Source organism: Ictidomys tridecemlineatus, chromosome 5 (genome assembly GCF_052094955.1).
Source record: "Ictidomys tridecemlineatus isolate mIctTri1 chromosome 5, mIctTri1.hap1, whole genome shotgun sequence".
Taxonomy (NCBI): Eukaryota; Metazoa; Chordata; class Mammalia; order Rodentia; family Sciuridae; genus Ictidomys; species Ictidomys tridecemlineatus.
The window spans coordinates 49,023,709-49,038,686 of record NC_135481.1 but is presented as its reverse complement, the minus strand read 5'-3'; the positions used below and the strand labels follow the sequence as shown (position 1 = coordinate 49,038,686).

General features: G+C 34.2%; 1 protein-coding gene and 1 pseudogene across 2 annotated transcripts in view; both read left to right on the top strand.

Moving 5' to 3' along the window:
• Txndc16 (thioredoxin domain containing 16) overlaps window positions 1–14,978 on the top strand; it is a 96,026-nt gene that overhangs the window by 5,188 nt on the left and 75,860 nt on the right. For both annotated transcript variants that reach the window (XM_040274678.2, XM_005337978.5), the window contains exons 2-6: window positions 2,589–2,698; window positions 3,528–3,764; window positions 4,712–4,794; window positions 13,138–13,211; window positions 14,183–14,257. In XM_040274678.2, coding sequence (XP_040130612.2) covers window positions 3,587–3,764; window positions 4,712–4,794; window positions 13,138–13,211; window positions 14,183–14,257 — 410 coding nt within the window. In that variant the 5' untranslated portion in view covers window positions 2,589–2,698; window positions 3,528–3,586. The remainder of the gene's footprint in view (window positions 1–2,588; window positions 2,699–3,527; window positions 3,765–4,711; window positions 4,795–13,137; window positions 13,212–14,182; window positions 14,258–14,978) is intronic.
• Window positions 9,029–11,324, top strand: LOC101973008 (shugoshin 1-like; annotated as a pseudogene).

Below are 14,978 nucleotides of genomic sequence, written 5' to 3'. Positions count from 1 at the left end.
ATTGGATAAATGTTTCCTTGAGTAGGTCCAGAATAGTTTGTGTTCACTTGGACCCGGAGCCAGTGTTTTGGGATTTTTTTTTTTTTTGTGAAGGCAACATCTCGCTTCTGGTTTGCATACCAATGATGATAGATTAGCATGTACTGTAACAACTCCTTCTCAAATCTCCATGGCTTAAAGCAATAGGTTTATTTCTTCCCTATGTCACATGGTCATTACATATAAGCTAGGAGTTCTCTGTGTTAAGCTCAAACTGACAGAACAGCTACCATTTAATCATTTCTAGTGACCATGACAGAGGGAAATAAAAACTGTTGTTCAGTGAATTCTCCTAAAACTGTTGCCTAAAGGAGAAATGACTTCTCCTTGCATTTTTTTGATCACATGATGACTGTTACTAGCTTCACCAGAAATGGAGGGAAGAGGAAGCTAAGTGAGCCCTACCTTATCCATGGGAACTGGAATTGTATTAATGATCTACCATATCAAAGAAACAAGGTCACATTTCTTTAAAGGTACTCATTACTTTTTTTTTTTTTCTTTTAGGTTCTTGTTTTGTTTTGTTTTTGTTTTTTTCAGTGCTGGGGAAGGAATGTAGGACCTCACACGTGCTAGGCAAGTACTCACCCTTGAGCTGAATCCCCTGTCCCAAGGTTCTTTAATTTTTGAGGCATTAACTATTGTTTTCTATTTCCTTTTCTAATTACTAAAGGAAAAAAACTTCATGAATAGCTTCTATAACCAGGGGAATGGCGCATGCCTATAATCCCAGCAAATGGGGAAACTGAAGCAAGAGGATCCCAGGTTCAAGTCAGCCTCAGCCAATTACTGAGACCCTAAGCAATTTAGTGAGATCCTGTTTCAAAATAGAAAATAAAAAAGGGCTAGGGATGTGGCTCAGTGGTAAAGAACCCCTGGATTCAATCTCCAGTACCCTGACAAGAGAAAAAAACAAAAACAAAAACAACAACCAAATATGTTCTGTATCTTTGTCTTTATTCTGTTCTTGCTGGGATTCTCTTTCCCCATGCACATTTCCTCCTCTTTAAAGATCTTTTAATGAGAAGAGCATGTTTCTGGGAAAGTACATTTTATTTTTTTATGCATGCGATAATGCTCACTCTTCTGTGGCTTGAGAGGGTAGATTGGATTAATATGAGTAGAAGGTATGGGAGATTTGATTACACATGGTTGATAACTTTTTAAGACAAAATGAAAGTGAACACTATTTAAAGAGATAGTACTCTAAGGCTTCAAAAGTTCCCTTGGTATCTACCCATGCCCCCAGTTACTTCTTGTTTAGAGATAGTTACCTTTAACTGGTCATTGTTTTGACATTGACTTTCCTTTTTCTAATAAATATGGTTTTGATCTTGTGAAAGATTTAGTGCTCTTTCATCCCTTTATCTCACCCTGTGTGCTCCCTTTCTGTCTCCTACCTTCTCACTCTTATTATTATGGTTTTGGTTAAAGCTGATCCATCTATATTCTCTGCTTTAAGTCATTTTTAAAATAATCAAACTTATTTAAAAATTGAAACAAATTGCAGAAATTACTACTGAATTCTTATGTCTAAAATTAGGTAAGGATAATCACCAATGTCTATAATGGACCAAGTGCATAGTACTTTCACATGTATAATCTCCAATCCAGTGTTAAAATGTCCAATTTAGTGTTAAAACAATGAATTATAATCTCAAGGACAGGAAAAATGATATTGAATCTTTCAGTTGTGATCTTACCTATTGTTTTACAGATTATAGTTATTTCATATAGTAATGAATGTTAAATAGTTATTCCCTTAGCAGTAGGAATGTATTTCCCTCCAGAATGTAAAGAAAATAGTGGATGACCTATTTTAAAACATCCCTATTAATGTAAAGTGGCTATAAAATAGGGTGGTTTAAAATGACAATAATGTATGATCAATTTTAATGTCAGGATACCTCTTAATTATGTCACGAAAATTACATTTTTATATGCCTCTCACAGTTCTTATTCATCATTTTACTTTGAGTTTTGAACACTTGACTTATTACTAAAAAATTACTAGCAAATTTGGTATAAACTAGCTCTAGGAAGTAACCCATTAATTATTAGCTCCTTTTTTTAGGAATACTTGTACACTATGAAGAATATATGTACTTACTGATAATATTGAATGACTGTATTCAGTTTATTAGGGGTTTTACATTTTTTATCATTTTATTCTTTATTGAAAAAATTGGGGGCTGGGGATGTGGCTCAAGCGGTAGTGCACTCGCCTGGCATGCGTGCGGCCTGGGTTCGATCCTCAGCACCACATACAAACAAAGATGTTGTGTCCGCCAATAACTAAAAAATAAATAAATATTAAAAAAAAGAAAAAATTGCCCATATGCTTATGAATATATAGAAATAATTTTTGCTATTTTTTCATTGCCTATTTTGAAATAGTATTCTTGAATTTGAAAGATATAAGTCCTATTTGAAATAAAAAAGAATTAAAACAAAATTCTCACCTATACTTGTGAATATTTTTTACCTTCTACAAGTAGGGTATTTTTATAATGTAGTACTTTTCCTAAACAATCTTCTTTTAAACATAGGTGATATAGATCACAAGAGAAGAACTTCCTGAAGTTGTTCAAGAAAAAATTGAAAATAGCAATATAGAAGACAAAGAGAATTGACGGCAGATATAGAGGGCAGCATGGAAGTAAGTACACCAGGGAAGAAGATGACAGGAGGATATATAGGTCAAGTCTGAGTTTAGAAAATAGAATTGAATTAAAATATGAGTTGAAAAGACTTCAGATTCAAAGCAGATTCATCTAAGTCTTGAACATTAAAAAATATGTATCTTTAGAAATAATGTACTCTTAGTAGATATATTCTAGGGGATTTAAAATAAATAAAGGGGCTGGGGTTGTAGCTCAGTGGTGGAGTGCTTGCCTAATATGTGTGAGGCACTGGGTTATATCCTCAGCGCCACATTAAGAAAAAAAAGACACAATATCTTTATTTTGTTTATCTACATCTAAAAAAGTTAAAAAGAAAAGAAAGTAAACGTAGTAGATATATTTTGTATGTATCATTCCCATCTTAACAGGATTTAGTAACTATTTGAATGTTTATTGTAAGTTAAGTGTGGATAAGCAGAATAAAAATGTCCAATTTAAAAATGGGTCTGTTGCCTCAGCCTCTTGGATTGCTGGGTTTACTGGGCCTGACTAATTTTAGAACCTTTAAAGGTGACAATTAGCCTAATATACTCAATAAAATATCTGTGAAACTCAGGTTACCAAATTGAGAATTTTTCAGATATCTTTGATTTCTTTTGCAATTATCAAAAATCAATAGCATTATTAAATTAGTGCCATTTTATGTGCATGCATGTATATACACATCATTCTCCCTCAAATTTTTTACTAGAAGGAAATAGTAAAATTCTATCAAAATCAAAATAATGTAAGAAATAACTTGTAGATTTAACTTTATTTAACAAATTCATTTAACAACTTTGTTGAATACCTATTCTTTGCTAGGTATTGTCCTAGGTAATAGAATACAGCAGAGAACAAAACAGACAGATTCTCCTGCTCATATGCAACTACAGCTGATGATGTCTTCTGACTTCAGTATATTTAGAGTTGGGATCTCTTTTATCATGATGTGCATTTTTCATAAGTCAACTGAAGATTCTGTGCCAGAACTGAGTCCTCAGAAATATTTCAGCACATTGCAACCAGGAAAAGCCTCTCTAGCTTATTTTTGTCAAGCTGGTAAATATTTTTAAAATTCTAATATTCTTTTGATGTTTATATTACTGTCTAGTCAGTATTTGCTTAAGTGGGAATTTCCTGTCAACATTAACCATATATGCTACAAAGCTGTCACTACAATTTACCTGCCCTGGTAAATCTGAACTCTGCTACCTGGCCTGTAGTGTTACATTGGTCAAGTCTCTTAGCTTCCTTATGTTTATTTTGTTGTCTATTATGAGGAAATAATAATTGCTTTCTAGGTGTGTTGTGAGGATTAAATAAGTTTACTCATGTTTAATTCATAACAACTATTGTTTTAAGGATTAGTTTATGATGTAGCATCTGAATTTTATTTAGTCATTTCTGAAAGTATATTTTCTCATAGTTTAGCATGTAAATATTTTTAAAAAATTAAAAGCTAAAATGTAGTATTAGTAATGCTTTAGAACTCAGCTCTAGCTGTATCATTAATTATACTGAATTAACTAATATAACTATTGAACAAAACTAGTAATTGTAAAGGTCTCATGTAATATTTCATTCCTTAAAAATACTATTCTATTCTTGGAATTAGTAAATGAGATGAATCCACTTTTCCTTTAGCTCCCTTTTTATAATTGTAACTTGGTATTTTAAAATTATTTTGAAAAGTTTGTATATGTGTGTATGTGTGTGTATATGGCATTAAGATTGGAAGAAAAATGCCTAATGTTAGGTTCAAATTAAATGTTTATTATATATTTTTAAGTAGGATTTTTTGAAGTTTATAAAGTTAAACGATAAAATGATTAAATGATAAAAATATTAGAAAAAACATTAGAAATAATAATAATGAGGTATGTGTTAGAAGCTAGTTGGACAAATAATATATTTCTTCTGTGTTTGCAGATTTTGGCTTTCATTTTAAAAGTTTATCCTTTTACAAAGGCAACCTATAATTATTCATAAAACATTTCTCATTTTAGATTCACCAAGTACCTCTGTACTTCTTGAAGAACTGAATGAGGCTGCTAAACCTCTCCAGGACTATGGGATTTCAGTTGCAAAGGTAGAAAGATATTTATTTTCATAAAATACTAGTGACAGACATTTTAAAACTGTATGGTTTAATACTGAATATCTAAAGATACTTTCTTTTTCCAAACAGGAAAAACATTTTTTCTTTTTTTGTATAAGAATAAAGAGAATCAGAGAAAGATAGTTTCATATTATTGTACAATATAGTACATACAGAGGAATGACTTTTTAAAATTCTTTAGCCTAGAATTTAGTTTTATTTCATAAGTCATTCCATTAAAGTGAAGTGTCATTTTCAAACCTATAGTTAAGTTTTTGTTCTGTTTTATTTTGCCTGACAAATATCTCAACTATTATTAAATTTCTATTAGTGCAAACTGGGGTAACAGAATTAAGGTAACTGAAGAATTTTTTATTTTCTAAGTCTTTATAATTGTTTTTGTTGTACTTTCTCACATTTTTTAGAACAAAGTTTAACAACTCAAATATGTTTATTAACTTTTTCCTCAGAAAATATTCAGATTTGCTACAAACTATCATAGGGAATTTCCACAAGCATCTTGGATTAGATTGCTACATACTCCTTTCACTTAATTTAAATTTATAGTTTGTATATAAGAAAACTGAATGAAAAATGACATAATGATATTAAATTCTTTTAGAATATTGTCTACCTGACTATTCTTAAAAAATGCATTCTAAATACATGCATTTATTTTTTCTTAGTTCATTAGCACTCATCTCAGAGATGGTTGTTACCTTAGTTTCTGCAGCTAGACTTCCTAAGGCAGGAAAACATAAAAAAGGTTAACTAACTTTGTAATTATACCTTTAAAAGGTCCATATTTTTTTGGTGTCAGTTTTGAACATACAGAGGTCTCAGTTAACTTTGAACAACTGAATCCATTCTAGAATAATAGCAACTCTCACTTCCCAGGAGGTTTGATTAAAAATTTTCAACTGAAATTTCAAAATAAAATAGTAGGTTAATATGAAACTGGAAAGTAATAATGATGCTGTTTATATAATAACTAGCAGACAGTACTTAGTACTGTGTATCTAGCAACTGGAGTAGAATAATTAAAGTTTGTGCCCACATTGTTAGATTTATTAACTAATATTACTTAAATTCTTTTTATGGTCAAGAATGCTGAACTATCTGGAAAGGAGATAGCGGTGAATGAGACAGGCCCATATTGAGTACCTAGTTCAGTCCTTAGCACCTAGTAAATAGTAACTAATATTTGTGGAGTTGAAATGAACTTATTGTATTCATTCTTCTTTTGGATGGAAAGATAACTAAGATCTAATACTTTTCTTTAGAGAGTATATATCCTAAATTGTGGGGGATAAAACACATTTACAAATCATTTTAATAACTAAGAACCAGATCATTGCAATAAGAGATACAAATAAAGTGCCTTGGAAGTTTAAAGGAAAGAAAACCTGTATCTGATTGTTGAGATGAAAATGATAGTTGCAAATTATATTGGGAAGACTTCATGAAAAGTAACATTTGAGAACTTCTTCAAATTAAGATTGCCAGAGGTAGAGGTTGATGAGGAAAACACTGAAGTATACTTGTACTGAATATTCCAGGTATGACAAAGATCTGACAAGCTAGATACAAAAACCAAATCCAACTGTGTGCCATTTAGAAATGTATCTAAAATAAAGACTTCAGAAATCTTCAAAGTAAATGAAGAAAGCAAAGTATCATTGTGCAGATGATAACCAAGAGAAATCTGGCATGGTTATGTTACTACATCAAAGTCTATTTTAAAACAGAAAAGCATTCAGTCACCTTCGACCTTTCTTTCATAACCAGTCCATCTACTACTACTAGATTGTACTGTCAGAACTTTTCAAGTCTGACCACTTCCTGTACCTTCACCTTTACCTCTCCTTGTCATCACTTTTCATCTGGAAACCACAATAGTCTTTTAATTATTGGCCTTTCTCCTTTAACTGTTGTTCAGATACAAACTCTTCTCCATATTTAAGCAGGTGTCTTAGAACACATTGCTACCCTGCCCAGAAAGGCTTTACATTATAGTTGTGATAAAATTGAACCTCCTGAGTACTGTAGAGATTAACTTTGTCTGTGATTTCATTTTCTATCCCTCTGCCTTGGTGTAACACGTACAAATCATCTTTCTGTTAGTTAAGCCTACTAGAGGTGCTGTTACCACAGGGATTTTGCAGTTACTTTCCCCTCTTCTTAGAATTCAACTTGAAAATCCTTATATTCATATGAATTGCTTCATTTCTTTGAGCAAATATCATTTCCTCAGAGAAGCCTTCTTTGATTACCTATCTAAAAAGACTTTTTCTATATTATCCCTTTCCTATTTGTTAAAGTGCCTGATACATATTAATTAGGTTTTTAAATTGTCTCTACTTTTGGAACATAAATTCTAAAGATAAAGATTTTTTATTTGGGATTTAACTGTATCACCAGTTACTAGAACAGTAACTGATCTGGTTCAAGTATGTGTTGAAAAAATGAATGAACGGACAAACCTATTGTTATAATGTAAAACCATCACTACACTCTGGACTTAAATTCACTTTTTGGTTATGGCTATACTCTTTTAATTTTTTTTCTTTATTTGCAATAACAGGAGACAGGGTCCCCAGAGACAGGGCCTTGCTAAATTTTGTTCATGTTGTGATCCTCCCATCTCAGCTTCCCTAGTAGCTGAGTTTATAGGCATGTGCTTCTGTGCCAAGCTTCTTTTTTGGCTGAAGGGGCGGGAGTGGTTTTCGGGGTATTGAACGCAGGGGCACTTGACCACTGAGTCACATCCCCAGACATATTTTGTATTTTATTTGGAGACAGGGTCTCACTGAGTTGCTCAGCACTTCGCTTTTGCAGAGGCTGGCTTTGAACTTGCGATCCTCCTGCCTCAGCCTCCTGAGCTGCTGGGATTACAGGCATGTGCCTGCCACACTTGGTTCCTGGCTTCTTTTTAATTCTAATTCTCTATGCCTGACTTCTTTGTGTCAGTTCCCCTTTTGAAGTTTTTTAAATAAATACCACTTCCCCAGTTATCATTCTGTTTCCTCAAATTATTAAAATTAAATTGAGCAACAAAAACTTCATCTTAAAGCAAACAAAAACCTTACCAAATCTAAAACAAGTGTTCTCTTAGCCTTAGTTTTGCTTAGTAGCCACCAATGTGCCCTATTTAGAAAGCCCTCATTCTCTTTATCTTTCCTTTCCCCCACTGTTTTTACACTCAGTCTTCTCCCTGCTTTTACTTATTTGTGAAAAGTCTCTTGAGTTTCTTCTGCCCCTTTTCACTGTATTTCAGCTCTTAGTCATTCTTCACCTATAGTAATGTACCTACCTTCTTATCTTTATGCTCTTTCACCTTCCATTTTATCTTCACGTTGCTGCCAGGGTTATGTTTCTGCATTAAATCCGGATTATAAGCTACCCAGGGCTGCTGTGGCTGCTCTAACATCAGGGACTCAGCTTCATTTTTTTCTGTTGCATTGTCCTTAGTTAAGTGACTTCTTCTTTAAAGATGCCTAGTGGTCCATGATTGCCTTTGACATTCTGTCTGTCTTATCTCCTTTTTGTCAAGAAGTGGTAAAGAGCAAGAATATCACTCAATCCCTCCCCTTTTAAGAACCTCCCAAGAATTCCAACCTAGTGACCTCTCCTAACACCTTTTGTCCAACACTACCTATTAAGGAGGCTGGCAAAGCCTTTTAGTGGAACATTTGCTTTTAGTAGTTTTGTTAATAAAAGGGGGGAGGGATATAGGTTTGAGATAGGAAATCGAGCCAAATCATAGGTATGCCATACCTGTGTTCAGCTGCCAAGATGCTTTCATGCTCCCAATTTAGCATGCACTTTTGTGCTTCCAGTCACCTCACTTCACTGTGCTGGGGATTGAACCTTGGGCCTCATCTTACACTGAGGGTCCCCTCTGCCCTGACCACTTCCTGGCTTTTCTACTTGCTTTTATGTCTGGCCTTAAAGATATCTTTCCTTTTCTACCTAGTTATCTCCTATTTGTTCTGTGAAATTGGATTAAATGTAAACTCTTAGGTATAATTAAATATAACTCTTAGGTGCAAAAGTAGTTCCTTTCTCTGCATTTCCTCATATACTTGGATAAGTTGGCAGTTATAGCATACAAGTTAAAAAAGGAAGGAAGGAAAGGAGGGAGGGAGGGAGGAGGAAGGAAGGGAGGGAGGAAGGGAGGGAGGGAGGGAACCAGAGACCTGGAAGGCCCAGAGTGAGGGTCTCACACACCATGGGAAAGCTTTGCAGAGCCTTGGATATGAGGAGGAGGGTGATAGCTGTGGCAGAAGTGGTGACCAAGGCAGGAGATGATTAAGGAAAGGTGCCAGAAAAAGTCCTTTCAAGATAGTTTTGAAGACATAAAGAAGCAAATGAAAAAGAGAAGGAATAAAAGCTTGATGGGATTGGCAAACACAAGTCCTTTGTAGCTGCACTGTGCCAAACAGCACTTCTACATTGCTGAAAAATTACCAGCCAAACAACAGAATGTTAGTTTTAGCTTTGGAAAAAGAAAAATCCAAAGTGAGAAAAGCCCAAGATATCATCCTACAGCTGAGAAAAGAACGTTACTACCTTGCTTGTCATTTATATGCATTGAAAGAAAAATTTAGTTCACAACAAACAGAAGAAGCTTTTCTGAATGATGGAATATGACCCTTTGGCACTCCAATAGTGATGACAACACCAGGAATTTATTTGTGGAGAATTCACTGTAAATTCTTCTTGAAGCTGACCTTCTAAGACAAGGAGAATCATTCCAATTGGAAGAGGAAATACCTACTAATTCCTCAAGAGACACTGGGGGGCTGGGGATGTGGCTCAAGTGGTAGCGCGCTCGCCTGGCATGCGTGCAGCGCGGGTTCGATCCTCAGCACCACATACAAACAAAGATGTTGTGTCTGCCGAAAACTAAAAAATTTAAAAAATCCATTCATTCTCTCTCTCTCTCTCTCTCTCTCTCTCTCTCTCTCTCTCTCTCTCTCTCTCTCTCTCTCTCTTAAAAAAAAGACACACTGGGATGTGATTTTGATTCAGACAAAGCTGAGTCTACTGATAATGCATTACCTGGAACTGTGTCTCTCCATCATCATTTAAAGAGGCATTTTAATCATCTAAAGTCAATTGAATACCTCAGATGACTTTGAAACCAGTCATTTGGAAGGGCAACATTTTGAATTGGAAATAATTAGATATGTAGATCCAGTAGCAAGCATGCACATACCTGAAAATGTAGAACAAAATGTTTGTGGATGGAACTAGGGTCAAATTAATTTATCACTAAGGCTGACTCGCCCAGGCAAGTTTACTAAAACAAAAGAAGTTATTTTGGAATTGGAATCTGAGCAAACTAAAAATAAGCATGAAGATGCACAAGAAAGAAAAAGAGAAAAGAAAAGCTAATATGAGAAAATAAAAATTTACATCAAAGTATAAAGGGAACAAAAGTGAAAATAAAAAAAATGTTTCAAAAAGTATTAGATGAATTTGTCAGTTTTTGTGATAACTTAAAAATTTTAATTGGGAAGATGGTATTCATTTCACTCCTTTCGGACAGAAAATAAGTGTTGATTATAAAAAAGAAGAAAACTATAATCTGAAGAGTGTGTTTGTGAATGGAACAGTTCTGGGGATGATTCTGATGACCTCTATCTGTCCCCTTGCAAGTACACTCAAAATCTTGTTACCGGATCAGATAGGAGACCAGTTACCAGGCCTTGATCTCAAAGAACACTAAAATAAACAGATGAAAAATAGAGGATTTTAAACCAATAAAAAACTCCTCCCAGTGTGTCACCTGAGATTTACCAGTCATCTACTCTGGCCTGAGGGTTATCACTAATGCCTCCTTGCATTCTACAGTGAAAATGAAGAAACTTTCTTTCTCTCCCCCCTCCCCCCCAAAATTAAGATAAGTGTAGTGGAGTGTCTGCCTAAGCATAGGTGCTTAGCCAGTGTTAGGAGCCAACACTGACTTTGAAAGTAAAAAGAAGGGAGGGACCCTTATATAGATTTGTATTTTTTTGAATTCTCCTATTTTCAAGTGGAAGAAGGATTTGAGATTCCAAAAAACTGTGAAGCAGCTGGGCTCAATGGTGCATGCCTATAATCCCAGTGGCTTGGGAGGCTAAGGCAGGAACCTTGGGCCTCATCAAAGCCAGCCTCAGCAAAAGTGAGGCGCTAAGCAACTCAGTGAGACCCTGTCTCTAAATAAAATACAAAATAGTCTGGGGATGTGGTTCAGTGGTCGAGTACCCCTGAGTTTAATCCCCAGTATCCAACAAACAAACCAACTATAAAACAAGTGCAATAAATCTTTTGTTGGCTACTGTTTAAAATTTTCTTTTGCTCCAGTAGAGAATCTGTAAGACCTTACACAAATGTATGGGATTGTTACCATAGAATATTCTCTTAACAGGGCCCTAGATTGTGAACATTGCTTCAAAACTATATTTTATAATTGTTTAGATTTCTTAAGCTGCTTAAAACCCTTAATAAAATTCAAATTGAATTTTATACCAACATTTTGGAAATAATGATTATTCAAATTATTCTGGCATTTTAATTCTTTTCATAAGCATGGATACTAGAGTGAAGGATTATTTTTTAAGATTAGATGAAGACCTTTGGAAAATCTTTATAAAATCTTAGAGTAAAATCCTTGACATTCACAGTAAGATAAACTCCAGGTTGTTTGTGTATCCTTTATACAACTGTTGTATTTAATTCTTCACATAAAATGTGTCATGGCATTATGATTAGAGAACCCATGGATATTTGGGCTTAAGGATTAGGTAACTAGTTATGAATGCTAAGTGTGTGCTATTCAAAGTGATGCCTCAGCAAAATCATAAATCATTATGTCATGGACTTCCAGCCAAGAGAGCCTCTCTTATGTAATTGAAAGCCTCAACTGTTAAATATGTGAATACCAAGGGCTTCCCCTGTTTTGTATCAACCAGTGAGAGTTCAGAAAGCTTAACATCCATACTTGTACATACCCCTTTAAACTTAAATCACTGAAGGTCGACTGTTTTTAAAGAACAATAGAATTTGTAAAAGATAGCACATGTATTTTCCTTCTGTTCTTTAAATATCAGGTTGCTAACTGTTTATGATTGTCTTATTCCTTGGACATTTCTTCTCTCCACCTTGATATTAGTCAAACCTAACATCTCTGTCTTGAACATTTTTGTTGTGCAATCTTGTATCTCTGTGTATTTCTTATCAGCCATGCTCAAAATACTTCTCATTACTCGAAGTGTTTCTTTTCTCAAAGTCACTGATATGTCCTATTATCCCATCTTATTTTTTCAACCATTCCTTTTATACCTATTCTTTAAATTCACGGAAACACTCTGGAGTTGTATTTTAACTATGAATAAATCTAATTAAAATTCATTTTCTCAGACTGACCATATAACGCAGGGATAGAGTGGCAAAATGCTCATGGGTGAGATCCTGGGTTTGATTCCCAACATGGAGTATAAACAGTGCTAAAACTGAAATAATTCAGTTTCTTAGTTTCTGTAGCCACATGTGGTGGTGATCACAAAACTGTAGACTATGCAGATATAGAATATCTCTATCATCATAGGAAATTCGATAAGATGATGCTCTTTTTAGGCTAGCAGTGGGAAAACTATAGCCTATGGGCTCAGTCTAGAATACTGCCTGCTTTGTGGTAGTCTACAAGCTAAGAATGGTTTTAGTGTTTTTCAACCTAAATGTTTTAGAACCAAGTCTGATGACAGGAAACACTAACTTTAAATCCCAATAAACTATTTACAAAATTTCCTCAAATTTTGCTTCTTGGCCTGCGAAGCCTAAAATATTTACTTTCTGGTCATTTATTAAGAGTTAGCTAATTCCTTTTCTAAAACATTGGTTATTGATACTTTTACTTTACACATCATTCTCTTCTGATACTTTGTGATATAACTTTGGTACTTCATCTTCCTTTCATACCCAGAAGCATTCATTATCCTAAAATGGTGTTATAGTTTTGTATTTTTAATGTTTCTGTATTCTTGGCTGTTAGCGTTTATCCATAGACTGTATTGTTTTGTGTTTTAACAGTTTACATGAACAATATTGTACATATCCTTTAACAACTGACTTTTAACAGTTTTTGAGATTTATCCATTTATGTTAATCCTCACTTTAGAGGATTATATAAGTAATCCTTAATTATTTATTAATGATTTAATAAACATACAAAAAGAAAATACAAAATTGCATTGGATACAAGATGACATGTTTAATTGTCCTTGTTTTCATCACCAGGAAACTTGCCTTTTTGTACATACCTTAAACCTTAAATATAATCTTTTAAAGGTTAATTGTGTCAAAGAAGAAACATCAAGATACTGTGGAAAAGAAAAGGATTTGATGAAAGCATATTTATTCAGGTAAACTGTGTTTCTGAGTGTGATGTGCAAATATACTTCTCAATATTCAAGCATATAAAATGTCACTAAGCCAAAATAAAGTTGTTTTTAGTGGGGATCATATAAAGTTCAGTAAAAAATTAAAGTAAACTGGGATGTGGTGGCCCATACCTTTAATCCCAGCAACTTGTCAGCCTCAGCAATTTATTGAGACCCTGTCTCAAAATTTAAAAGAATAAGGAGGACTGGGGATGTGGTCCAGTGGCTATGTGCCACTGGGTTAATCTCTGGCATGCACACACACATACAAAAACTCTATAAGTGACAGATTTGCTACCTAACCTCTCTGAACAACTTCCTTGTTTGCAAAATGTGGAGAGTAATATCTACCTTACAGGGATGTTTTGAATATTACATGAAATCATACTACAAATGCCTGGTAAGTAAGCACTTAGAAAATTTAGTGTTCCAAGTTGCTGTGTCAGATTCATATTTAGGTATACTTTATTTTTGAGGCATCTGCCAGTGTCCAGTTTGTAGTTTCCTCTGTATTTATGTCTGATAATCTTTCTGAAGTGTTTCACCTCCTATCCTCAAACCCTTAAGATTTGGCCTAGGAGGTAGTGAGATGTCTATTTGTGCAGGAAACTCTCACTGAGGAAACTTTTTCTCTTTACTATTTGTCTCCTTCCCAACCCAGTTTTTAAATCTCTGTGTATGTATGTGACAAGGAGGTTGTTAGGAAGCCTTGTTTATACTCTTCTTTTTGTTTTTTCAATCTATTTTACCAGATCCAGTGCCTGAGCTTTACAAAATAAATTTATTTATTGAGTGTACGTTCAATTAATATTTGAGAGCATATTATATGCCAAAATTCTGGTAGATGCATAGGGCACATGGATAAGACACAGGCTCAAAGTGTATTAGTAAACAAGTAAATTGAATTCTAAGGAAATATTTTTATAATAGCTTTTAAACTTTTTTTTTTATAGAGGCAACATATTGCTCAGAGAATTCCCTACTGATACCTTGTTTGATGTGAATGCCATTGTCGCTCATGTTCTCTTGTAAGTACAAAAGGTACTCACTCTTTCATTTATTTATCATTGATATAATTTAGAGAAGTATAATTCATCACAATATTTTAGGATCTTAACATTGTATTTGTAAATGTCAGTTTCACAAAGATTACTGGTTTATCTTCTCACATTGAGGATAAAAATTTCTTTAATGGCAAAGGATATAGGAAAAATATATACTATGTATAAAAGTAAGAGAAGATTCAACAAGACCATGTGGTCATACAAGTGCTTTTGAGTCTAACAATGGAATGAGCATTTACCAGATGTCTTAGTGTTTGGAGGCTGCTAGAATGAAATACCATTGGCTGGGGACTAATGAACAACAGAAATGTATTTTTCACAGTTCTGGAGGCTGAGAAATTCAAGGTCAAGATACTGGCAAATTTGGTATTGTATCAAGTCCTCTGCTTCATAGATAGCCACTTTCTCTATGGATGTTCACATGACAGAAAGACCCTGGATCCTGGAGGTCTCATCAGGATACTAATCTCATTCATGAAAGCTTTGCCTTCATGACCTGATAACTTCTCCCAAATCCCCCCTCCTAATACTGTCACTTTGGGATTTAGGATTTCTCTTTTTCCTTTTCTTTTTTGAGATGGGATGTTGCTCTTTCTAAGCTTGCCTTGAACTCGTGGTCTTTCTGCCTCAGCATCCTAAGTAGCTGGGTGTTAGGATTTCAACGTATGAATTTAGGAGGGTACAA